General features: G+C 46.5%; 1 protein-coding gene across 1 annotated transcript in view; it reads left to right on the plus strand.

Moving 5' to 3' along the window:
• The first annotated feature begins 9,622 nt into the window (after positions 1-9,622).
• The window catches only part of DISC1 (DISC1 scaffold protein), a 199,878-nt gene continuing 183,442 nt past the window's right edge, over positions 9,623-26,058 (plus strand). The window contains exons 1-6 of the mRNA XM_045537033.1: positions 9,623-9,706; positions 10,612-10,754; positions 12,920-12,958; positions 17,313-17,430; positions 20,462-20,624; positions 20,898-21,895. Of these exons, the coding sequence (XP_045392989.1) occupies positions 9,623-9,706; positions 10,612-10,754; positions 12,920-12,958; positions 17,313-17,430; positions 20,462-20,624; positions 20,898-21,895 (1,545 nt within the window). The remainder of the gene's footprint in view (positions 9,707-10,611; positions 10,755-12,919; positions 12,959-17,312; positions 17,431-20,461; positions 20,625-20,897; positions 21,896-26,058) is intronic.

Here is a 26,058-nt window from a genome sequence, read left to right on the forward strand (position 1 = left end):
AGTCTAGAGGGAAGATCTAAGGAAGCTCAGTGTTCTTTCCAAGAAGTTTAAGGCAAGCCCTAGAGCATAATAGCCACTCCTAAGACGCCTCTTCAAAAGGCATTTCCAGGCCTTCCTTGTATCTTCCCAGTCCTGACCTTGATTGTGTCAGTATGCCCCTGCTGAGTAACTCCTCCTGGGGAGGCCCGCAGACTGCTGCAGGGATAATTTCCACAAAACACAGATATGATTGGGTTGTTGTTCGTCTGTGCCAAGGGCTTTCAAAGACTCATTGCCCCTTGAGCAAATTCTTAGCATCCCTTTTCAGGCCTTCTATAAACAGGTCCCTAAATATGTAAAACAGACACTCTGGCCCTTTTATTGTGTGTATTCTGCCCACCAAGAATATTATGGAATCCATCCTCCTTGTTCCCAATCTCTACGCATCAAAATGTTAGCCCTCATTTACAATCGAGCCAAGAACGCTTCCCAGCCTTCTCTGGCTCTCTGGGATCATCTGTTCTTCCTTTCTTCCACAAGAGTTTGTCATGGGTGCAATGTGCTTTTCTAACTCCTTCAGCTCAAGGGAGCTGTCTTGTTAACCTCCTTACTCCCTCATGTATGTGGTACACTCATGGTTGACTTTATTCTCACTGGTACACTCTTAATTATGAATATATTTCAGATTGAGTATTCCAGTGTGTAGATTAACCAAGTCTATTAATCTTTCCAAACCAATCAGGAGTTCCAGAAGTTTGGTTTAGTTCAGATATTTATTGAGATACATAAACCACATAGCCAGATACTGTGGTAGCTCTTGAACATAAAAAATTTATATATATATATATGTTTATGTATATATATGTATATATGTTTATATATAAAAATTTAAGTGTACAGTTTTGTCCATACTCTTAAGAAGCATATAGACCAGTGGTGAAAAGAAAATTAATTCTCATGAAGTTTCTGGATGTCATTTCATCAGAAGGATTAGGTACCCTGGGGTATATCAAAATTATTAGGAAGTATTTAGACCTAGTAGATGCCTAATGAATATTTTACAGGATGGATAGATGGATGGTTAGATGGAAGAAGAAAGAAGGAATCTTTTAATTTGTAAGTTACTGATCGCAGTGTTTGCTCTTGGGTATGACAGTTTTGAAGATGATTTACTCCAGTGTTGGTTTCCATACTGTGCATGATATGTACTGCGCTTCGTCTAGGAAGGGCGATACAGTTCTCCATCTGCAGAGCTCTCTGAGTTAACTTCCTGGCTGTTGTGTTGCATTTGCTCACTTGTTTACTTTCACTGACATTGTGTCCTCAGGCGAGTCTGTAGGGCAGGACACCCGCCTGGGGTGGGGGGAAGCTGCAGCTGTCTGGATGCCATGGCCAAGGAGGTTGACTCACTGACCCCAGTGCTCATGATCTCATCCCTCACCCAGCCGGCTGGTTGGACTTGAGAACACTGGGACGAGCTCTGATCTCCTTCCCAATCACGCAGCTTTTGTGTGTTTTTCCTTACTTGACTTAAATTGTAATTTGAATGGAAAAAATGGACAAATTCTATCACTTTAATTCAACCGTTAGATATTTTCTTGCCTCTATGATTTGGGATAATCTAAGTATATTCAATCAAATATTTATTGTATATAAATGTTTTGTGAAACTTTTTTGAAAAGCGTAAGGTAATATGTGATAAAAGGTATTGTTATGATCCCTGTTTTTCTCATTTCACCGAGTCAGAACAGGCTCAATAGAAATAAAAGGAGATGTCCGTGGGAGTGACTGTGACTTTAACCTCATCTTGGTATGAATTTATATTGACACTGCCTTTAAAATTTTATTCTACCCCATCTCTAAAAAGAAAAAAAATTATTCCAACTTTTTTTTTTTTTTTTTTTAAGAGATAGGGTTTTGTTCGGTTGCCCAGGCTGGAGTGCACTAGTGGGATCATAGCTCCCTGCAGCCTCGAACTCCTGGGCTCAAGAGATCGCCCACCTCAGCCTCCCAGGTAGGTGGGGCTGCTAGCTTGTGCCACCACTCCTGGCCAAGGTTTTAATTTTTTATAGAAACTGGGTATTGCTGTGTTGCCCAGGCTGGTCTCAAACTCCTGGGCCTCAAGTGAGCCTTGTGCCTCAGTCTCCCCAGTAGCTGTGAGCCACTGCACCCAGCTATTCTGATTTTTAATGAGTAAAAGATCACCCCCATTTTTAAAAACAATATCCAAATTAGGAGACTGCCTTTCCCAATTAAATGAATAATTATTAATCATTGCAGAGCCAGGAAAGAGAGGAATCAACCAGGAATTTAGTGTCGAGAAACCCACTGTTTTGGATATGTCTCTGCATTAATCTTGGGAAAACTTCTTCAGGGCAGACTTTGTCATTTATCTTCTTATCATTTGTGTTAGATTTACAGTAGGAATACAGACATTGCATTGCAATTGGTTTAAAATAACACGTGTACTATAGTAACCATGGCATGCAGGAGTAGGTAGAATTGCTGCCCAGCCAGTGGTGGCTGAAGTGTCACATGCAGAGGCTTGGGCAGCAGTTGGGCCAGAAAGGGGAGCACAGGGCACTGATCTTGGCTCACCTGTTCAAGATCAACAAAAGCAGCAAAAATCTCTAAAGGAGCTTCTAGCCATCCACACTTTTTATAAGAGAAAAATGCCCGTATCGTAGCACATTATCGTGATTTTAATCTGGAGTGGATTTAGGGGCCTGATGGAGCATGGGGGGGCTGCAGCACCCCCTAAGCCAACCCCTGTGTGGCTGATGCTACCAGCACCTCCCACGTTCTTTCTCTTGAAGTTCATTTATCCTGAGGTTCGGTGCGTTCCTGCAACATCGGTCAAAGGCATCTTCTCCGTAGAAGCCCAGAGATACGTTTAAATTGTCATCAAAATACTTCACCTTACTTGCTGTTGCTGTGGATGAGTGAGTGGCTTAGTGGGAAGGACACTGGGTTGGGGGGTGGAGGGGGTTGTCAGGACCTCGGATAAGTCCTCTAATCTCTCTGCACCTTAGTGTCCCCTTTTGTGAAAACAGGGATAATAATAGCTCTTAATTTACAGAATTGTAAAAGGTCTGATATGATCATTTATATCAGCGTTGGTCACAATCTGTAACATGTATGTGTAAAGAGTTGCTTTTATTAGAAACTTGCTGGTATTGTCCCTAACATCCATCCTGCCTGTCACCGGGTTGCCCTAAAGCTTGTCCAGTGATCCGTGGCTCCGTTGTGTCCCCAGGTCCACGACCCCTTATCTGAACCATATTAGTGTTTCTGCAGCAAAACAGATGCCCGTGCCCATGAAAGTGGGATAAACGAAGGCTCTAAATTGCTTCACATGTGTGCACTTGAGGTTCCACCTGCGTATGAGTTCAATCAGGTCGGATTACTGCCAGATGAATTAGAGAAAGCTTGTGCTTCGCAGAGAGTTTTAGATTTTGGAATTAGAGATGATGCCTCATGGATCTGAACTTCATCGTTGTTGCTGGTTTGCTCCATCTCCTCCCTCTTCCTCCTCCTCCGTTTGCAGTTCTTAGCCTCAGTTGCTACTGTACCATCTCTGCTTCTTGGGATAGGCCACTGGTACCCCGCCTTTGGTCGTCGAGCCACCAAGCTCAGCACTCTGCCTCCAGGGTGAGCAAAGGAACACGAGGGTGTGTCGGGGACGATGAGCACAAGACGTCACGGAGGAAATATTGTTCACCCCCAGCTTCTGCTCACCGCCGGAGCAGAGTGCAGACTGGCTCCTCCACGCCGCAGCACGGCAGCATGCTTGGGTCGGGTGCCTCCTGGACTCGGCTTCCAAAACTGGGTGCTCACCAGGCTTCCCTGGCTTTTGATCCTTGCTCTGACACCTGGGTTCTGCTTTGCCCAGCCTTTTCCGAGGGCCCACTTGTGTAGACTCCTTTGCATTGGGTGTGACGTTGCCTCTTGACGTTGCCTCTTGGATGAGTCCTTTGGTGCCACATTTATCAGGCTGAGGACAAACAGTAACCTGCCCCGTACTCTGCCTGTGCACCAGAGACCCTGCTGCTTTTGGAGGGCGAACTGGATCAACTGCTGTCATTGACAGGCCCGAACAGAAATGGTTGGAACCGTCAAGTTGCCCCTTGGAATACCAACCAGCCATGACAGTCAAGGTGAGCCATTCTTTTGGCCCCATAGGATGCGTCTGGGGCCCTGAGTATCTCCACTGCTGCTGTAGTGAGACAGCTTAGCGTGGACGATGGCTACCGAATGTGTCCTAGGCGGTGGGCATTGCCTAACAACATCTAGCTTGGCTCTGCTAAGGGAATTATAGTTCTAGACCAGTAAATCTTTTTGTTTTCCACTGTGTAATTTAACTTTGGTTTTACCTTTATAAAATTTTCATCTAGATGAAATGTAAGCTCTGGATAATTCCCCATTAGAACAGTGTGTGAATTTTGATTTCTCTGAATCCCTCCTGTCTTAGAAAACTCCCCACTCCTGCTGGTATACTTTTGTACCCAAAGAGGGCATTCTAACCTTAAAAGAAGTTCCGCTTGGCAGCGTGCCTGCCATTGCCTTTTGCTCTAAACACAGACTTTTTTTCCTTTTCCCTTTGCTTTTCAGGTGTTTTGGCTCCAGGGAGGAGATAGTGTCACAGATCGAATGTATTTAATAAAAGCCTTGTGAAAATGTACCCAACCCAAGTACACACTGGGATGGTGGGGGACTCGGCTTACTGGCTTCCTACCAGAGCTCACTGGCTCCCTGTAAATTTTTGGAGCTGTCACTTGTGAGCTGTTTCCACTGAGGGAAAGCTTCTGTGACGCTGTGGGCTGGGCAGACCAGTTGGCCCATCCTTTGGATGTCTTTCAGCATTGTCCACAGCGAGTGTGGGAGTCAAAGGCCCTTCAGTGCAGAGATAATGCCAGCTTGTTCCCTGGGACCCCAAAGGAGCTGGAGTCAAAGGAATTTTTTGTTTCACCAGTGGAAAAACCCACAGGAAATCCCAGCTTCAGATATTCCTATTCAGCCTCCTTGCCCCTTCAGAGCCAATTGCGTTTAGGGAGTGAGGCAATAACTAGCACGAAAAATAAACAAATGAAAGAATGCCATGCATGGTGTCGGGGGCTGAGCGCACGTGTGCTGTGCAGGCGGGGGCTTCCCCGGGACCCTGGTGTCCGAGTCCTCGCTGTCAACCTTGGCCGGTGAGATGAAGACGGTGCTGGCTACCTCGTGCTGTCACGAGAACTGCCTGCGGTCGCATGTGTCGAGTTCCGAATACGTACGGCGCTGCCTCATCTCACTGTGGGCTCTCGATGTTATTATCGAGGAGCTGTTATTAGATTTCAAATCTCTACCAGCTCTTCTGTCCCTTACGAGGTATATGGCTGGGAACAAGCCGCTTCATTCTCTTCATCTGCAAGCTGGGCAGTAATAATGCTTATTTCATGAGATGTTGTGAGCATCATGTGCAACAATAGACGAAAGGGCTTAGAACGCAGTAGCGTGTTACAGGTGGTCTGCAGTCTGCAACGGTACTGGCCAAGGGGGAATGGGGCCCTGGTGCCCTCTCCTAACTCATCAGCTCAGAGGTGCCTCCTGTTTTCTAATTTACCCTCCCCAAGGGGACACCTTTCTGTGGTTCACCACCCCAGAGGGGGACCTTTTAAAATGCTTGCACAGCAGTGCCATATGCATTAGCAGCCCAGCCCTGTCAACAAGAGAAAGGTGTTATTATTAGTGCAGCAGACAGAAGCTTCTGGAAAGGGTGCATGGCATGCTTTTTCTGGCTCCAACTTGGTCATTGCAGTTTAAGTTTAATAATATGATCCCCACAGAGTCAGAGGAGCAATTTTGCTGCTTCCCTAATTCTATCTTTTCTCCAGGCTTTTCCTTGAGGCCAGGGACTATAATCCCCGCCCTCCCCACTGCCTCCCTTTGTCACCACTGCCCTGCACACGTCCTCCAGAGCAGACAGTTGTTAACCCAGGAGGGAAATGATGGGGCAGGGTGTAGGCTGAGTGCTGGTTATTCACCTGTGGTCTTGTGGCCCCTCACTCACCCTCTGTGCTTCCATCTTTACTGCCAGGACTGGGAGTCTGAAAGTTGCCTATCGCTGCCTCTCTCACCAGCTCCCTTCCTGTTAAATCCTGCCAGTGAGGGGGGGGGGAGAGAAAAGCTTCCTGATTCTGGGTTTTATAGTGGGGCCGTTGCAAGCAGTTGCCGTAGTGATAGCAAGGAAGGGGTGATTTGGGACTCCAGGAACCCTGATAGGAAGCCCCTTTTTGAGGCTCTTGGTTGATGTAGCCCTTCCTTGGGGCTTCAGAGCCAACTGGCACAACCTCTTTGACAGTATGGCAGACTAAGCAGTCTCAGGGAAGTAGCTCAGGAGCATTAACATCTACTGTCTAGCTGTCACATCTTTTTTCTTTTGGCTCCTGCCCTCTCCTCTTTCAGTTCTTTCCATAGCTTTGTAACCAATTCCCTGTATTAAATATACTCTGTTTGATGTACCTGGAGTGGTCTCGGTTTCATATGCGAATGCCACTTATATCTATTAATATATCTATCTATATCTATGTCTATATCTCTATCTCTATCGCTTAACCATCACAACAGCCTAAGGAGAGGAAATTCTTATCCCCATTTTTCAGATGAGGAAACTGAGGCCCAGTCACATTAAATAATTTGCCAAGATTATCCAACTCATAAATGGAAGAGCTGGGCTTTGAACCTGGATCTCTCTGACTCCACTGCTTATTATTATTTTAAAGACCTACAAATACTTACCTTTCAGTCCTTTAACTCTATCTTGTCTGTGATCTAAGTTCAAGCCTTTCATTATCTTCCACCCCTATATCTAATGATAGTTGTGGTGGGCAGAATAATGGCTCCCCAAAGACGTCTGCATCCCAGTTCCTGTAACCTGTGAATATGTTACCTTAAATGGCAAAAAGGGACCATGCAGATGTGATTAAGATTATTTAGGATTGTCCATGAGGACCCAGTGTAATCACAAGGTGTAATCATAAGGGCAAGAGGAAGGCAGGAGTCAAAGTCAGAGAGAGCTTTGAGGATGCCAATCTGCTGGTTTTAAAGATGGAGGAAGGGGCCAAAGCCAAGGAATTCAGGCAGCTTCTAGAAACCTGAAAAGTCAAGGAAACATATTCTCCCCTGGAGCCTCTAGGGGGAAAGTACCTTTGCTGACACCTGGATTTTAGCCCAGTGAGACTCATTTTGGTCTTCTGACATTCAGAACAATAAAATAACACATCTGTGTTATTTAAAGCCACTAAGTTTGTGGTAATGTGTTATGGCAGCAATTGCAAACTAATGCAGTTGACCCGTGAACAACACAGGTTTGAATAGCACGGGTCTACTGATCCGCAGATATTTTTCAATATATTGAAAAAATTTTTGGAAATTTGCAACAGTTTGAAAAAAGTCACAAACCACATAGCCTAGAAACATCCAAAAAATTAAGAAAAAGTTAGATATGTTATGGATGCATAAAATGTATGTAGATACTAGTCTATTTTATCATTTACTACTATGAAATATATACAAATCTATTATAAAATGTTAAATTTGGCCAGGCGTGGTGGCTCATGCCTGTAATCCTAGCACTTCGGGAGGTCGAGGTGAAAGGATCACTTGAGGCCTGGAGTTTGAGACCAGCCTGGACAACATAGCCAGACCTTGTCTCTACAAAAAAACTTGAATATTAGCCTGGCATGGTGGCACATGCTTGTAGTCCCAGCTACTTGAGAGGCTGAGGCAGGAGGATCACGTGAGCCCAGGAGTTCAAGGCTGCAGTGAGGTATGATCGCACTCTGCATTCCAGCCTGGGCAACAGTGTAGACCCTGTTTCTAAAAAAAGAAAAGTTAAATTTATCAAAACTTACACACACAAACACAGACCATACATGGCACCATTTGCAGTCAAGAGAAATGTAAGCAAACATAAATATGCAGTATTAAATCATAACTGCATAAAATTAACTATAATACATACTGTACTACTACCTTAATTTTGTAGACACCTCCCGTTGCTATTTGCTGTGAGTTCAAGTATTTCAAGTATCTGCCTAAGACCCCGTGTGATGCTAATCATCTCTACGTGAGAAGTTCATGTCTTCAGTAAATTGCATACTGAGGGCAAAAGTGGTATCTTTCTACTCTCATGTATTTTTCATTGTGTTTAAGGCAATGCTGTACACTTCTAATAATAACACCATGGAACCCCTGCGAAGTGCCACTAGTGATACCGGAAGTGCTCCTAAGGAGCAGAGAAAACTCATGACATTACAAGAAAAAGTGGAATTGCTTAACATGTTCCATTGACTGAGGTCTGCAGCCGTGGTTGCCCACCATTTCAGAGGATTCATCTTGTAAACAGACAATGTAAACTTATACAATAAATACAGTACAAATATAGTACAATACTGCAAATGTATATTTTCTTCCTTATAACATTTTCTATGCTCTAGATTACTTTATTGCAAAAATACAGCATATAATTCATATAACATACTGTGTTAATCGGCTGTTTATGTTACCGGTAAGGCTTCCAGTCTAATAATGGTAGGTTATTAGTAGTTAAGTTTTTTGGGAGTCAAAATTGCATGTGGATTTTAACTGTGTGAGTGCGGGGATTGGTGCCCCAAACTCTCGTGTTGTTCAAGGGTCAACTGTGTAACAGTTTTCCTGCTTTCCCTGTCCTCTTGATGATTTCTGAGCTAGTTTTCCAAGATTTCCTCTTCTCCTTCGCGTCTTTCCCTCCTTGGGACCCCCATTCCTGGTCACATTTCAGGGCTCCACTTCAATCAGCCTCTGTGGGTGCAGAAGAATTCTTGTTCCCATTTAAGGCCATAACAGACTAACTGCCTTTCTGGCTGTTTTCTCTTAAAAGGTGGTGTGGGAAATGAAAAAGAATAGTCCACATGTGGTCCTAGTGGGACAGGGAGCAGTAGGTCTCTACCTCTTTTCGTCCGAATGCTAGTTCTCTTCAGCCCAAGCCTAGACAATGCCTATGTTTGGTGCCCGCATTACCTACGTTGTTTACTGCTGAGTTTATTGTTAACTACAACCCCTCAGCTTTTCATGTCATATGAAAGCAAAAGCCATGATGAGTTGTTCTTGTATCGTGTAGAATGCCTGCCATCTTGTGTCATGTCGGTTTTGTCTAAAAGAGGGGAAAAAAAAATGTACTGCACAGAATTAATCTCTCCAGGGAAAGATTTAAAGACCAGGCTAATAAAGAGAGACAGATGGAATTATGAGAGAAATATGGCAAATTCTAGAGCTAATCTAATTAAATGGCCGTGGGAACTTTTCACTGGTGCATAAATAAAATATGATAATCAGTGTCAGCTAAGAAACCTTCCTCAGCAAATATCTAATCTCATTTTATTTATCATTACATAAAAATGTTGTCTTTTAACAAATAGTGGTATGATGCAATAGAAGCCGAGAGAAGCAAAGACACACAGGGTATGTGGTTGCCCATCCTCTCTGCCCACCCTCCCTGTGTACTCAAGATGGCGTAGGATCTCCCAACCATTTCAATCCATGCCACTTGTGACCTCGCCAGCTTGCAGAATGAAATGAAAGGCTCTTAGGGAAAGGAAAAGGCATTCAGCCTCACCCAGTCATAATGGGCTCCGAGGAGAACTGGACACCCGGAGAATTGGAGAGGAGAGGTCAGGGCCAGCTCCAGACAAGGGGGTTGCTGCGGTTGGTGAGCATTCTCCCAGATGGAATAGTTCTTTCCTGTTAAATTCAAAATGGCTGTGCTCTGAACCCTCAGGGCTTCCTGGAATTTGTATTGAAATGATTATGTATTCCCAGGCAAATATTGGAACAATGTAGCTAAGATGCTGTACCTTCATGGTGAATAAACCATCTGGCTTTCCTGCCATGAACGCCTTGCATAGCTTGGCCGCAGGGGCATGGGAGCCCATACCCTGAAGGATGTCCTTACAGGACAACTGGGATCTAGTGTCCCCTAAAAGGAGGAGGAACTAGTGAGATTATTTCCATTAACTTTAAGGCACCCAAGAGGATCACAGAGGTCTCATTCTCTTCGGTTTGGATAAATATGGGGCAGTTCAAAGGTTGCCAAGAGATGTAGGAAGAAAATTTTAAATTGCACACTTGAGCTTTACAGCCTGTCTGACTCCTTTGGAGTTTACCTTTTTTTAAATTGCAGAATCAAGGCTTAAATATTTTCTTACCTTCAGTGACCCTTCCTCGGCCCTCCTAACTGTGATGAGCTGCAGGGGAGTTATTTTGCTCATAGGATAGGCAATGAAAGAGCCCTGCGTCAGGGAGCTGGGACCCTCCCTGCATTTTTTTTTAATTAAAAAAAATTTTATTGAGTTTGAAATAGTTATAGTTTTATAGGAAGTCGGAGATAATAGAGGTTCTGCAGACCCTTTGCATAGTTTCCTCCAGTGGGACACAATATCGAAAGCAGGAATTTGACCCTAATGTAATGTGTGTGTATAGTTCTATGTTGCTTGAGCATATGTTTAGGGTTTTGTAACCACTAATGCAAATCAAGAAACAGAATTATTCCAAAATGACAAAGATCTCCTCTTGCTCTCCCTTTACACTCACACCCATTCCCCAGTATCCTTTTAGGATTTAGAGTCCTTTGGCCTGGAACTGCCATTCATGGGCTATGAATCCACCTCCCTCTGGCACTTGTTCGTGCCTCCACCCTCCATTTGTGTGCAGGGAACTCGGGAGAGGCCATCTCAGATCCTTTTGGTAAAATCCAGACAGTAACGACTCCATCTTCCCTCTCATTTACCATGCCTGGCACACAGCAGAGCTCCCTATTGTCTTTTCCCCTTTCTTATTTCCTGTCTAAATAAAATAAAGTTCGTTTGACATGTTTTATTTCCAATAAACCCTTGTAGGCTCTTTTCATTTGTAAGTGCTCACAAATAACCCTATTTATGAATCTGCAGAAGTCCCGTCTGGTATCTGTGTCACGCTCATTGGTTTGCAAACCACTGGCCTTCAATTTGCAGCCACAGCCTGTTCCCCTTTTCAGAACACGGGGAGATACGTGCGTCTTTCTAGCTTGTTGACGTGTCTCCTTGTCCTCCCAGATTCCTCAAAGACCACTGCAGCAATTGGCCGATCTCATTTTCACATTCCTTCAGTGTACTAAGTGAATTAAAGCCAATTTATGACCCAGCATTGCCTCATTTATTTCAAAATAAGCTGTGTACCAAGGAAGCTCTATTCCCTCAGCGAGCGCTAACTCAAGGGTTAAAGCTCATTCTAGAGAAAACCAGACTTATCTCGTTTGTTTTAGCTATTAAAGACCTTTTTTAAAAAAGAAAAATAGGCCTTTGGATGTTGCTGGAGGGTGAGAAAAATAGCCCAAAGACTGAAAAGGTAAATGAAAATAAAGGGGGACATGATTTTGAGCGTGTAGAGTATTTGAACCTCTCCCTGAAGGGAAATGAGGAGATTTTTAAAGTAATGTCTGGTCAGGGCACGTACTTGGAGAGGATTTCTGTAACTCTAGGGGAAAATATAGATCTATTAAAATTTTCATGAGTTTCTTATATTTCTTAGAAATTGCTTACAGGTTATCTGATATTTTTGTGATAGTTTGGGAATTTCCATTGACTCGTATGCCTTTTTATTTACCCATTTATGTTCTCTTTACTGCATTTTCCTTTCTTAGGAAGATAAAACAAAAAAACAAGACAAACCCCTCCTCCAAAACTAAGTCTAACGCAGACTCTTGAATAACATTACTTTAACTGATTAACAGATTGTCCCCCCACAAAGGAGGAAAAAAGGGAGAAAATTTAATAGCTCTCTTACCTCTTTTAAAAGACTGTTCAGGAAAATTCTAAGGTGTTATTAGAATCCAAGGTTGACTTCAGGTGCCCACAAGAACTTGGGGAAAGGGACTAAGATTTATGAAGCGTTATCGTCACCTGCTGCGGGCTCTGGTTTTTTAAAAATACATGTGCTTGATTTTGTTGTATCCTCACAACAGTCTTTCAAGCTATGGGGACTCTCCCCATTTTACACATGAGCAAACTGAGGCATGGACAGGCTAAGGTCAGGATCACCCACACGGGAACTGACAGAATTAAGATCTAACCTTTTCATTTAGCTACAAGACCTTCCCTGAATATTAAACTGGTAAACCTTATACACAGCAGATGAGACTAATCATCTACAGAAGTAACTCAGGACTTGTCTGTGAACATCCTACACTCCAAGGTGACAGTAGTGTAACCTCAGGAAGGGCAGGATTGGAACGTGATTGTAAATAAGAAAACTGACATCTAATACATCGTTTTGGTCTTGTCTGAGCAAAGGTTTCTAGCAGAGAGGGATGGGCAGTACGGAGCTGTAAGCAGGAGGCCAAAGAGGACGAACGTGTTGCTCACACAGAACCTTCCAGAACCCGGGGATCATAGAGGCAGCAGGAACTTTTCCAGCAGGCAGGTGGCTCCGCGTGGGGGAGATGCTTGCTCCTGCTGTCATGGTTGAGGACAGGAGACAGAGACCATCTTTGTGCTGGGACGAGGCAGTGTGGACAAGTAGCACAGAGCACAAGCCACAAGGGGACCATGAGCTCATGATCTCAGATCTTTAAAACCACCTTGCAGGGAAGATATTAGAACTAGCTTTCCCCAGATGAGAAAACTGAGGCTTAGAAAAGTTATACTTTTAGCAAGTCAGGAGCTAGAAGGGGTCGAGGTGAGTTTAAACCCAGTCTGACTTCAGAACTCTCCCGACTACATTGCTCTGTCTCCTAAAAGTCTTGTCACCCCTGCAATGCTGAGCATTAGTTTTCTTTTCTAATGGAGAGTTGATTGTGGAGACCGGTTCTCACTGGGTGACTCGAATTCAGTGGAGCTAGGCAATGTCACTGTCCAGGGTGTCCCTGTTGAGGGATTCTCCCCTTTAGCTCCTTTGACTTCTGTGACCAGAGGACGCACCCTCCTCAGTAAGCACCGCCATGGACTGCTGAGTGATTGTCCCATGGTTGGTTCTGACCGATCCGGTGACCTAGCTCCGTGCTGGTGTGTGCCTGGCTGAGATACCTAAGAGCAAGAGATCACGATATTCTGAATTCGTGCCCTGAGGACAGCAGCCAGGACCTCCAGGTCCCCGCCTCCTCTGGCAGATGGCCCTGCTCTGACAGTTCATGTGTTATCTATCTGACCGTAGTGACTGGTAAAAACACTGGCATCTCATTGTAATAATTTAAAAATCATAAAATGTGCCACTTTGGGTACAAAAGCTTTCAAAAGGAGTTCAGTGTAGCTGTTTAGTTGCTTTCCACAATGCAAATACATGTTGATATAACCAAAGCACGCTTCAGATATTTAAGCATCAAAGCATCCCCGGAGACTTATTCTTACCAGTAGAATGTATTGCTTTGTTCAAGACGATTCCATAGTGAAGAGGCATTATAAAGGTGAGAAGAGACAAGAATTCTTCATAATTACTGTTTGAATGTAAATGAGTACTTGAAAACAGTTTATTCTCTTAAATATCCTAAATATTCCCCACTGTCATCTCCCATAAGGTATTAATCTGTTTAAACAAACTCGCTTTTTTTAATTTCAAAATATCAAGGGAGTATAAATGTTTTAGGTTACATGAATCACTTTTGTAATGCTTGAATCCTAACTATAGGTGTGCCCATCACCCAAATAATGTTCATTGTACTTATTAGGTAGGTTTTTGCTCCTCCCCTTTTTTCTCCTCTCCTCAGTTGATTTCCACTGAGTTTTACTTCCTTCTGTGCACATGTGTGCTTATTGGTTAGTTCCAATTTAATAGTGAGTACATGTGGTGTTTGTTTTTCCATTCTTGAGGTATTTCACTTAGGAGACTTGTCTCCAGTTCTGTCCAGACTGTGCAAAAGGTATTCATCCTTTTTTATGGCTGAGTAGTACTCCATAGTATACTTATACCACATTTTATTAATCCACTCATGAATTGATGGGCACTTGGGTTGATTCCACATCTTTGCAATTATGAATTGTACTGCAATAAACATTTGAGTGGCGATGTCTTTTTGATGAAAAGTCTTCTTTTCCTTTGGGTAAATACCCAATAGTGGGATTGCTGGATCAAAAAGTAGGTCTACTTTTAGTTCTTTAAGGAATCTCCATACTGCTTTCCATAGAGGTTGTACTATTTAATAATTTTCAGTCCCACCAACAGCATATAAGCATTCCTTTTTCTCTGCATCCACAATGGAATCTATTGTTTTTGGACTTTTTAATCATATCTTAGGGCACAAAACAGTTCTCAAAAAATTCGAAAAAATTGAAATCATACCATGTGTCTCCTCAGACCACAGAAGAATAACACTAGAAATCAATCACAAGAGAAACACTAAAACCTACACAAAGACATGGAAATTAAACAACCTACTGCTGAATGATTATTGGGTCAAGAATGAAATTAAGATGGAAATCAAAAAATTCTTTGAACTGAACAGCAAAGGTGACACAAGCTATCAAAATCTATGGGACACAGCAAAAGCATTCCTCGGGGAAATTCGTAGCCTTAAATGCCTACATTGAAAAGACAGAAAGATCACAAATTAACAACTAGTGTCACACCTCAAGGAACTAGAAAAAGAAGAACAAACTAAACCCAAAGCCAGAAGAAGAAAAGAAATAACAAGGGTCAGAGCAGAACTAAATGAATTGGAAAACACACACAAAAAAAAAACAATATAAGGATTAATGAAACAAAAAGTTGGTTCTTTGAAAAGGTAAACAAAAATGACAGACCACTTGCTAGATTAGCCAAGAACCGAAGAGAAAGGACCCAAATAAGCTCAATTAGAATTAAAAAGGTGACATTACAGCTGATACCACAGAAATACAAAACATCATCCGTGAATACTACATATTTATTGCTACATTTATTATGTACCTTTATGGCTTTTGTAATAAGAAAAATATAGCAGAGATACTTTACTTAAAAATTATACCTGCTGCATTTGGAAGCTTTTAACTGTATTTACATTTTACTCTTTAAAAATTTTGTCATTCTTTCAAAAGCTATGAAGTGAGACTAGAGAAGTTTTATAAGAGAAGAATCCTCAAGTGTAGATAAAAGACAATTGCATTCTGTTATAAATGTTTTCTTACATCTCAGACCCGGGTAAGTTATGGGTCATGCTTACCACCTGCCCCCATAGGTACAGCAGCAGAACATTATAATATAGGAGGCATATTATGCCGATTTCTTTCTTATTCCCTCACACCAAAGCACCAAGTTCCAATACTGAAATGTGAAAAAAAAAAAATACCGAATTTCCCATTGGTTTCTAGGAGGACCACAGAGCAGGACATTTGCAGTGATTCTATAATCGTATTATTTTTTTAAGGTCAGGCATTTAAAGCAGCAGAAACCTTTGATGTGGGCTTAAATTCTTAGTAATAAAAATGTAGTACAAAGTAGGGACTTACTCAAAAGACGCTTCAGTCTCCAGGGTACTACTTATGTGTGAAATGCTGACAGTTTGGGATCATTTTTTAATAAACACATCTCAAAGTTGGCATGCTAAGTGGGGCATTTAGAAAGCCATGAAAATAAGCCCACGCATAAAATATGGCACGTAAAAGGTAACTGTGAACTTTACAGATGGACTAGCATGAAAAAAGCTGTCTTTTGTTAGGGTGGATACGAGAGCTTGCAGCTCTTTGCAGGAAATAATAAGAGTAGAAACTTAAGTTGTTTGGTTGTTTTGGAATAATAGCTAATAGAGGGCTCCTTCTGGTTCATCCATATTTTATTAGGGCAGCAGTTAAAAAATTCATTAGAGACACCCATCTGTTGCCAGCAGCACTCTTGAGGGAGGTTCAGATGGTGATTAGATTTTTGAGTTGCGCTTTACATGAAAAGAAAAAGACAATCGTTTACGAAAATTAATAGCACAATGGAAAGAGGCAGCTCAATGTATTTCAGAGCATTCCCTTCCACGTGGTTTATGAATCTCTTGCTACCAAATTCCTCAAGCACCTGCTCCAGTTGGGGGAAGGAGGTCCAGACATAAAAAGGAGAGAAAACAGATCACAGAAAATTGGATCAGAGAGTTGGGAATGTATTGGTCAATGGAGAGCATAGGTCGAATGTCCACGTGATCCTGTGCTAGGCTGTGTGTGTGCATGTGTGCATGCGTGCAGATCAATGTTGGTTCCCAGGAGCCTCGTCAATACAGAAAGAGGCTTGTGGTCAGGGCCCCGGCTGCCTTGGTTTACCTTTGCGTTGAACTCTCCCTCCACGGTGTAGGCTCCAGCTGCCTTTGCTTTTCGAGGATATTCTTGTCTTTATTCCTGAATCGAAAGTAACAGTAGTTATGGAATGGTGATGTAGGGTAGGAGAACTCCCCTCTCTACCCTCTTAGGTTCCATATCTGAGTCTATGAAGTTTACAACAGGTAGATTAACAGGAGAACATGCATACGCATTTATTAATTTTTAATACTACTTGCATAGGAAAAAATACTGAATAATCCCCCCCAAAAGTGGTGAGAGTTGAAAGCTTGTATACCCTCTTCGTAGGGAATGGGTCGGGATTGTAGGCAACTTGGGGGAGAGTAAAGGATTTTTAGGAACGGGCTCTGAGAACAATAGATGGGGGATAGAGTTTGCCGCAGAGTTTGTCGGGGTGTGGCATCCCTTCTCCTGTGATCAGAGTCCATCCTCTCTGGTTGATGAAACTCCCAGGGAGGGGGATTCGTGACAATTGAACTCCTTTTGGAGGCATCTGTCTTTAGGCATTTAAAGGGAGTTCAGAGAGAGCCTCTCCCAGCATTTGCTGTTTTTCAAGTGCCTTCAGCTCAAAGTAATCCATGTACCAAACAAAACAGCTTATTTTAGGTGGCATATTTTGGTTTCCTTCAGTGACTCTGTGCCCGGCATGGTATAGAGCAGTTAAATTCCTAAACTTATCTATCCTCCCAGCGATTCTATGAGGTGCAGTCCCATTTTACAGATGAGGTAATGGAAGCAACAGAGACATAAGTCACTTGACCGCATTCACTCAGAAGCAGCAGAGATCAATGTTAAACTCAGGCAATCTGCCTCGTACCCTTTGCTATTGCAACATAGAGGTCCATAAATCATGTCAGTGTGCACGTGTACATGTTTTTTAGATAAGCTTTTTATTTTGGAATGATTTATAGAAAAGCTGCAAAGATAGCACAGCTTGTCTAAAGCTAATAGCTTATATAATCATTGCACATGTATTAAGACTCAAAAATTAACACTGGTGCAATGAACGAAACTAAATCTTACTTGGATTTCACCAGTACCCTTTTCTTATTCCAGGATCAAATGCAAGATCCCAGTCTGCATGTGGCATGCACAGTTTTTGGCCATTAACCCTGAAGAGGGCTGCCTGTTGGACTGCCGGGGGGCCCAGTTCTCCCCACGACTGAGTAGGGAAGTGAGACAGTGTAAGGCAGCTGATGCCTTCTGGCACCCTCCTCGTGGGAGGTCTTGTTGTGGGCCCAGGACTCTCCTTGTCTGATTGAAAGCAGAAACTCTATCTAGGCTTTTTCCCCAAACCCTCTTCTTCTTCCAGGATCTCTCCTCCTTTTTCTTCATTTTTTGTTTTTCCAGACAGTGTTTGGCTCTGTTGCCCTGGTTGGAGTGTGGCATGATCATAGCTCACTGCAGCCTCAAACTCCTGGGCTCAAGCGATCCTCCTGCCCCAGCCTCCTGAGTAGCTGGGACTACAGGCGTGTGCTACCACGTCCAGCATCCTGTCTTTCACTTCCCTTCAATGTCAGAGCTCACTGAGCTGGATGGGGGTGGAGATGGGGGTTGTATATGACCAGGGCCAGCAGGCTGGTGATGTAGAGAGGAAATAAGGCACCCTCCGCCCTAGAATTGATCTGCTCTGGAGCAGGAGGCCACGAGGAGTGGAGAAGGCAGCACCAGCCTGGCACCTGCTGCTCAGAGGGGCCAGATGGGCAGAATGAGGCCACCTCTGGGTTTCTCAGAGCGTGGAGAGCACCGCTCCTTCATGGCCAGCCCTCACAGCCTGCTTGCACACCGTGCCTTCCCCTTGCCTTCCGTGCCTTCCCTCCTGCCCTCTCAAAGCTCCCTCGGGAGCTGAGTGCGCTTAGGTTTTAGGGAGAAGTGTTTCTCTCCTAGGTCTGAATGCATCGCGACCCTTCCTGAACTGCAGGCTTGGATTTGGAGCAAATCTAAGAGATGGGGTTTCAGGCAGGATAATTTAAGTAGGAATTGGTTGCTGGTCACAGGTCCTCAAAATATAAAAATTAAAAGAAAGAGCGGGAAAAAATAGTCTTTGGTTATGGGAAGTTGGAGGTCTTCCTGAAGATTTCAGGTCTGCCCTATGTGGGTTTCCTCCAATCCTTCTGGCATGTTCTAGACGTGCCCTCCGGATCTGGCTCTGTTCCAGCCTCTGCCCTCTGAGGTTAGGATTAACAGTGTGTGACAGTCTTTGCCTCTCGGGCTCCCTTCTGGGAAGGGCCACGGCCAGGAGACGGGGCATGTGACCCTCAGGGGGGTGTAGGAGCTGGGTGGTCCCATACCCTCCCCCGTGTTGGGCAAACACTTTTCTCCTGTCTGGTCTTCTGGGCTTGTTGTGCAGCTGACCAGAGCCCCAGCAGGGACTGGGCTCCTGCTGGGCAAACTCAGCATGCAGCAGTGGGAACCTGGCTTGGGGACTGCAGAGCCCTTGGTTGAGTGGCCTTGGAAAAGGGCTACTCAGGCCGAAAGTGCCCGCAGGCATTCGAAAAGAAATGAAATTTTGAACAAATTATTTTCCACTTAGCCTTGTTCTTTTAACTTCAGAAGTGTTATTTGGGTGACTGGTATTTGGATTAAAAAAAAAAAGTTAAAAGTCTTTTTAAGCCAAAAGACTGTACATTTCACTGGATTCATTCTCAAGATAGGAAACGGTTGAATTGTTTTCCTTTGGCACTTGAAGCCAGAATTCGATGTTCTCTCTAACTTCCTTTTGGATGGATTTCTTGTTCTTTAGGGAACATTTTGCCAGATTTTCAATGGGTATGAGCATCAGCCTTTCTCCGCCTGCCTCGGCCCTGCCTGACTGCTCCCTCCCCGGGGTCGGGCCCTGCCGCTGCAGGGAGCTGCGTGTCTTGGGGTGGTGAAGCACCCTGGGGAAAGGTTGGGGTTCCCATTGAACCAGAGCATGTGGCAACCTGATCTTTCCTATTAATAATTCCTTCTGTACATTCCCATCATACCCTTTTCTCTTGGTTCCAACTTTGCATGGCCTCTGTCTTGGAGAAAGAAGAAAAATAAATCTTTCTTCTGCCTTCCTGTCATTTTAAGCTATTGCCCTGATACGTACTTGGAGGCAAAGGGAACAGATTGAGAATGTGCTTTGGAATCAGACAAGCCTCAGTTCAGATCTGGGCTTTGGCAAATTATGATCCAGGAGTTGTGGGGCAAATTAAAGCTTTCTGAGCTTTAATTTTGTTATTTATAAAATGAGAATGGTACCGATCTCCTAGGGTTATAGTGGTACGTGCCTCCCTCCCTGCCTTTACTCTGATTTTCTCTACCACCCGCTCATAATCCTGCCTCCATTCCTCCCTCCACTGCAAGCTTGCAGAGTTCTGTGTACGCTGGATGGCATTAGCCCTTCTGGGGCTCCCTGAAGTTGGCAGAAACAGGTCACTGGGTGAGCGTGTCTTGGGCTCTATTGTATTTGGATGCTCAGTGTCAGGGCACAGGCGGCTGTAGGTCATTGTGCTCATTTCCTTGGGGATTGTCAATGCCACCTCACCTCCCCAGGGACTAGCATGTGCCATAATCATAGCTCAGTGGCATCCTCAGTGCCTAGCGATCTCTGCTCCCCACGACAAAGATCCCAGGACCATGTGTGTGCCGGGAGGCAAAGCAGGGTGTGTGGGCTTGGAGTGAAGCTTTGTTCCGCTTCTCGCCATTGGCTGTGGTCTAAGTGCAGCTGTGCCTCGTGCTGCCTGGTTTTACTTACGCCTGACGTATGGTGTGGCAGGGCCCTCGGGTGAGACCACTACATGGGCCCGTAGAGTCGGGAGAGTTTGGCCTAGTCACTTGCAGGGGTTTCTGGAAAGTTGACTCTGAATCTCAGAGGTCAAAGGGAAGCTGTAATTCCTGGTCACCTGGGAGGCAGCAAGTGAAAGCAATGTAGCTGAAAGCACGTTATGAGTAGCAAAGTGGTATGCAACGTACAAATAACAACTAACATGTGCATTGCTCTTACAACGTGTGCCCGGCACTGCTCTGTCTACCTGTAATAATGCGTTTAGTTAGCTTAATGCTCACGACAACCCTATGGGAGAGGTACTGTTCATATCGCCATTTTGCTGATAAAGACACTGAGGAACAGAGAGGTTAAGTAACTTGTGGGAGGTCACACAGCCACCTAGTGATACCATCAGGGTTTGAACTGGGCAACGAGGTGTCAGAATTTGTTATTGTTCCTATTCCTGTAGCACAGCGAGGAGGGGAACGCAGCCCCTGGTTTGGAGCAGGCCTCCCCAACCCGCCGTGTGAGACGAAATGGTGGTCGGACACTGCGTGACAGCCCACAGTCCGCAGCAACAGAGCTGGCGTGCAGGGACATGGGGAGGTCGGATGATGAACATCACGTGTTGGGCAACCAGTAGCTGGAATGAATACCTGGATCGCATTTTGAGGAGTGCGCTGGCATCCCAGGTTCAAATCATTCGTTTTCCAGACCCGCTGTGGGACTAGAGTGCCGATGTGCCGCCAAAGACCAGCAGGCAGGGTGCTGGAGGGCGTGGGAGCCCCGAGGTTGTGGCTCCGAGGTTCACGCTGACCCGCTGGCAACAACGTGCCGCGGCGCCAGCTGAGCCCGTGAGATCCGCATGTTGACGGTGCCGTTTTCTGTTTTCTCTTTCTTCCCAGGCAGCCGGGATTGCTTGCCACCTGCAGTGTCCTTCCGGAGGCGGCGGCGGCTGGCACAGAGGCCAGGCTACATGAGAAGCTCGGCAGGGCCCGGGATCGGGTTCCCGTCCCCCGCGGTGGGCATGCTGTCCCGGGTCCCGGGAGGGGTGTGTGGCGAGGAGTCCCACCGCTCTGAGTCCAGGGCCGGACAGCGCAGCCTCGACCCAGGGGGCCAGCGTCCAGGCCTCTTGGTCAGGAGCACAACAGCCCCTGCTGTGACCCCTGTGGGCCACCTAGGCCTGGCTCTGGCCGCTGCGAGAGGAAGCTCAGCACGCTTTGGGACTCAGCGCAGAGCTGGCACCGGACTGCCCGACAGGCCAAGCGGGGCCTGTGGCCCTGGGCACGCCAGGTGTCAGCAAGAGTTTTCATCCATGGACGGTCCCGAGGCCCCGCACGCTAGCTGGGACACAGCCCGCCTGGAAGGGGCAAGGGGCACCCAGGCAGCAGGCCCTGTGGCACCAGCGGAGTTGAGTGGCACCAGCTGCAGCCTCGGAAGTGGCCGCTCAGCCCGCTCAGTCCCTCCCTGCAACCACGATGCCTTCACCTCCAGCTTCAGCTTCATCCGGCTCTCCCTGGGCTCGGCCGGGGAGCGCGGGGAGGCGGAGGGCTGCCCGCCGTCCAGAGAGGCCGAGTGCCATCGTCAGAGTCCCCAGGAGGTGGGCGCCAAGGCCGCCAGCTCGGACAGGCCCCACGAGGACCCTCGATACCTCTCTTGGCCCTTGGATCTCTCGCCTGCTCAGGGCTCGGCGGACCCCGCCCGGGCTGCAGGGCCAGAGCATGAGATGCCGTCTAGCCTGGACGTGGACGCTGGCTCCTCCTGGTCCCCGGATCCCCTGCTGGCTGGCTGCAGAGGTGACGAGGGCAGCGGCTCAGGGGACGCCCATCCCTGGGACGCCCTGCTCAGGAAGTGGGAGCCCGTGCTGCAGGGCTGCCTGCTGAGCAGCCGGAGGCAGGTGGAGGTCGGTGGAGAGCCCAGGCTAGTGCCGGCCAGGGGGCAGGGGGCGAGGGTGGCGGGCCTGACCGACTGCCCCGGACGCTGCAGCAGCTCTTTTTGTGGCTGCTGCACAAGGATGTCGCTGCACTTGTCACTTTGAGTGTGAACACAAACCTTGCTCCTTTGCATCTCTCTGTCGCTTAGGTGCTCAGATCTGCTCTCTGCTCCAGGGTCCCTGGCCTAGGGGACACGTGGCTGCTCAGCCTCGCTCTGCTTTGAAACAGAAAATTGGGGGCAGGGCGGTGCGCTGGCTGACGTTTAGAGGGGTTGCGAGGTACGACATGGGGGTGCCCTGCGCTGGGGCGATCCTGGTCTCCATCTGCATTTGCTCCCCTCGTTTCCTCCCCTCCCGCTGCCATGGGGGCCGCCATCCCCGGAGTCGGGGGCTTCATTTCTGGCCATTAAACCTCGCTGGCCCTCAGTTTCCTTATTTAGAGATCACGACACCTCGCAGGACTGTTCGGAGGCTCCAGTGAGAAGTAGGTGCTTTGGAGATGAGGACAAGCTGGGGACATGTCAGCTGGCATTGTCATGTTGCCCTCCGTCCAGTTACCTGGGAAGCAGGTGCAGAAGTTGGCAGGGTTCTGCCCCCCACATTCCCAGGGAAGCCCAGGGGGATACTCTGTGGCTGACCTAGTGACTGTTTTCACTGTGGGGTGTGTACGTGTGTTTGCACACGTATGTGTGTGTGTGTGTGTGTGTGTGTACGTGGGGGTAGGGAAGTAGAGTGCTCACTCGTCAGGCATTCGGTGAGAGTGTCTGAAATGCCGAAGTCCTTGTTCATCCCCTGCAGTTGCATCTTACCTCCTTTCGATTCTTTCCCTGCAGCCCGGTGTCCCTAGCTCCGTCCCTGTCTGCCCTGTTTGGCCCTCAGGGACCTCAGCCCAGCTCTCCGATTTGAGACTCAGAGAGAGAATGAAGGCAGAGCAGAGACACAGGCCATTTTTTGGGTGGTGTTCAGACCTGTCCAAAACTGATGGCATTTTCCTCCCCTGTCCTAAAGGACCTCAGGCAGGCCGCAGCCAGCTGCCACAGCTCCCTCCTCCTCCCTCCCCACGTCTGGCCTTGTCCTACTGCAAACCTGCCTCTCACGGCCAGGGCTGCACCTCACATCCGCGTTACCTTCCTCCCGGGTTTTGCAAGAGATCCTGTTGCCCTCCGGCTGTGTTTCTCTTCTCCAGTTCTTCCTCTGCGAGGCCAGTGGAGTTGTCTTTCTAAAACACGGGTGGGATAGTGCTGTTCCTTGGCTTGAAGCCTTTAGTGGCTCCTTGTTGATCTCGGGCTGGCCTGCGGGCTCTTATCCTGGCAATCGAGGCCTTGCCGGATGTGCCCTCAGCCTGCTCCAGCCCCTCACTCCTGTCAGCTCCAGCCATGTGATGCCGAAGACACCAGGGAAGGCTGTGACCGAGGCCTTTGATCACAGCTTTCCCTCTGCCTGGAATGACCTTCCTCCACTTTTCCACTTGCTGAGCTCCTACTTATTTCTGTTGTCGAGGGTCCGAAGCCACTTCTGTGTGCGATATTTCCTAAGAGACAGGGTCTCGCTCTGTTGCCCAGGCTGGAGTGCAGTGATGCAATCATAGCTCACTGCAGCCTTGAACTCCTGGGCTCCAGTGATCTCCTGCCTCAGTGTCCCAAGTAGCTGGGACTACAGGTGTGCACCGCCACACCTGGCTAATCTATCTTCCTTCCTTCCTTCCTTCCTTCCTTCCTTCCTTCCTTCCTTCCTTCCTTCCTTCCTTCCTTCCATCCATCCATGGGCTCTTGCTATGTTGCCCAGGCTGGTCTCAAACTTCTGGCCTCAAGTGAGCCTTCCACTTGGCCTCCCGAAGTGCTGGGATTATAGGCATGAACCACCCTGCCTGGCCACTTTTAATAATAATAATTTGTTTGTGGGTCCAACTTCTCCATGCAACCCTGAATTCCACGACCATAGGTCACTTCTCTTAGACATTTTCAGATGTCTGATGCCTAGCACACTTCTGGGCCTCTACAGGTGTTTAATCTTTTTTTAGAGAAATAATTAATCTCATTAAGATGGGCCAAAGATATCTAATTGACAGCCTTCTTGGGTTGCATGTCCAATGCAGAAGAGAATGTGAGAGGTAGGCATACAAAGGACAAAGGCACTAAGTGGAGGTTGACATCATCATATTTTTCCAATTCTAAATGTCAGTTTTCAACACTGCATTTCAGAGACCTTTTTTAAAAAAAATCTTGGCAACATATCTGCATTTCTCTCTCTCGAAAATTCCAGTTTCGACCAAGTGAGGCAGAAGTCAGAATGCTGTTATACAGACCAGCTCCCCTCCCTCCCAAATAACCAAACAGAAACAGGCCTTGGCAACAATTCTGCTACAGTCCACGAGATTTGGCCCTCTGGGTTCTGGTAGCATCGATAGTTTCTTCCTTCCTTTTGACTCCCTTTACCAGGATACAGATCACGTCCTCCTGAGAACCTAGAGTGGTGGGTAAACTGGAATCTGTCGGACCCTGAGAACATGTGGCTCTCTGGGCACAGCCCCGCCAGGGGCTCACATGCACCCTCTCCGGACCACTAGGTCACTGGAGGGGCCTGGGAGCCGAAATCCCAGGGCCTGTGGCTTAACCCACTTTTTGGAGTTCGTGAGGTTTAGTTTTAGAAAGAAACAAAACCAGCCATAAACACATCCCTTCCTTACTCCTTTATTGCCCAAACTCAGCTTTTAAAAGTAAATGATTGGTCACAACCCACTAGAAAGTTGCTCCTGGGGAAAGGAGGCATGGTGAGCCACGCATGCCTGGTGCTGTGTCTGCCACGTTCTTCCCGCACTACTGGAATTGTCCAGGGGGCCCTGCAGCGGCGGGGGTGGGGGGGGGGTCCTGCTGGCGCATGTGAGCTGACCCAGGGAGCTTTGCAGCGTGGAGGGTCAGTGGGGCTGCTGCAAGTGACAGCTGGCACTGTCCCTTCCCCGCTGTGTGAGCGCAGGCAGTTCGCTGAATTGTGCTGTGCTTCAAGATGCTCCTGTATAAAAAGGGGACAATGACCTCGTGCCTACTTCATTAGACCGAGGATAAAACGTGCTGGCCCATGCAAGGTGCTGCAGGCAGGGTCTGGCACCACGCAAGTACCCCGAACATCACCCGTTTTTAGCATTAGAGAGAGAAGTAGCTCCGAGGAAGAGAGTCTGAGTCAAAAAAAAACCAAGTTCTGCCTTCTTCCCGTAGCTCAAAGTAAACTCATATCTTGTCTCAAGGGACAGGCTGTGGACACAATTTATCTGTAGTTTAGGTATTGTCGTTTGTGGTAATCCAACACCTGGGTGAAGGAAAACATGACTCTGTCTTTAATCACAGTCCTGTGCCACACAGTGACATTTCAGTCAGCAGGGGGCCGTATATGTGCTGGTGGTCCCACAAGATTATAATGCTGTGTTTGTTGCACTGTACCTTTTCCATGTTTAGATACGTTTAGATGCACAAATACTTACCATTGCGTTACAGTTGTCTACAGCGTTCAGTGCGGTTAATGTAGGTTTGTAGCTGAGGAGCAAGAGGCTACCCCACATAGCTTGGTGTGCGGTGGCTACACCGTCTCGGTTTGTGTCGTGCACTCTAGCATGTTTGCACAACGACAGAATCACCTAACAACACATTTCTCAGAGTGTATCCCTGTTGTTAAGCAATGCATGACTGTATTTGAATATCTGTTGTGTGGAAGAAGAATTAACTTGATTCCGAGTAGTGGGAATGACAGAAAGGACTCTGTCCAGGGCATGGGACTTACAGGAAGGCAGATCTTGCTTGAGCAGGAGAAAGAACATCGTGACAGCTGGAGTTGTCCGCATGAGGGAGGCTGCATGGGGTGAGGCTGTTGTTCCCCTGCGTTCATGCAAAGACCTGAGATCGCCCATTTGGGCTACTGGTGAGGCTCTCAGGACTGGGGAGAGTGTGATTTGAGGATCTTCAAAAAGATCCTTCGAGAGGTAAGGATGCTAGTGTTTTGGGGCCTTTTGGACATTCTAATTCCTCACCCCCCTCTCTCTTCTACTTAAGTAAAAATGTCAATCTCAGGAATTTAAGTTTCAACTCCTTTTCATATGTAGCTGATCCTCAGTGTTTAAATATTCTATATGTGTGTTCTACATG

The sequence above is a fragment of the Lemur catta genome, chromosome 25, assembly GCF_020740605.2.
Source record: "Lemur catta isolate mLemCat1 chromosome 25, mLemCat1.pri, whole genome shotgun sequence".
Lineage (NCBI taxonomy): Eukaryota > Metazoa > Chordata > Mammalia > Primates > Lemuridae > Lemur > Lemur catta.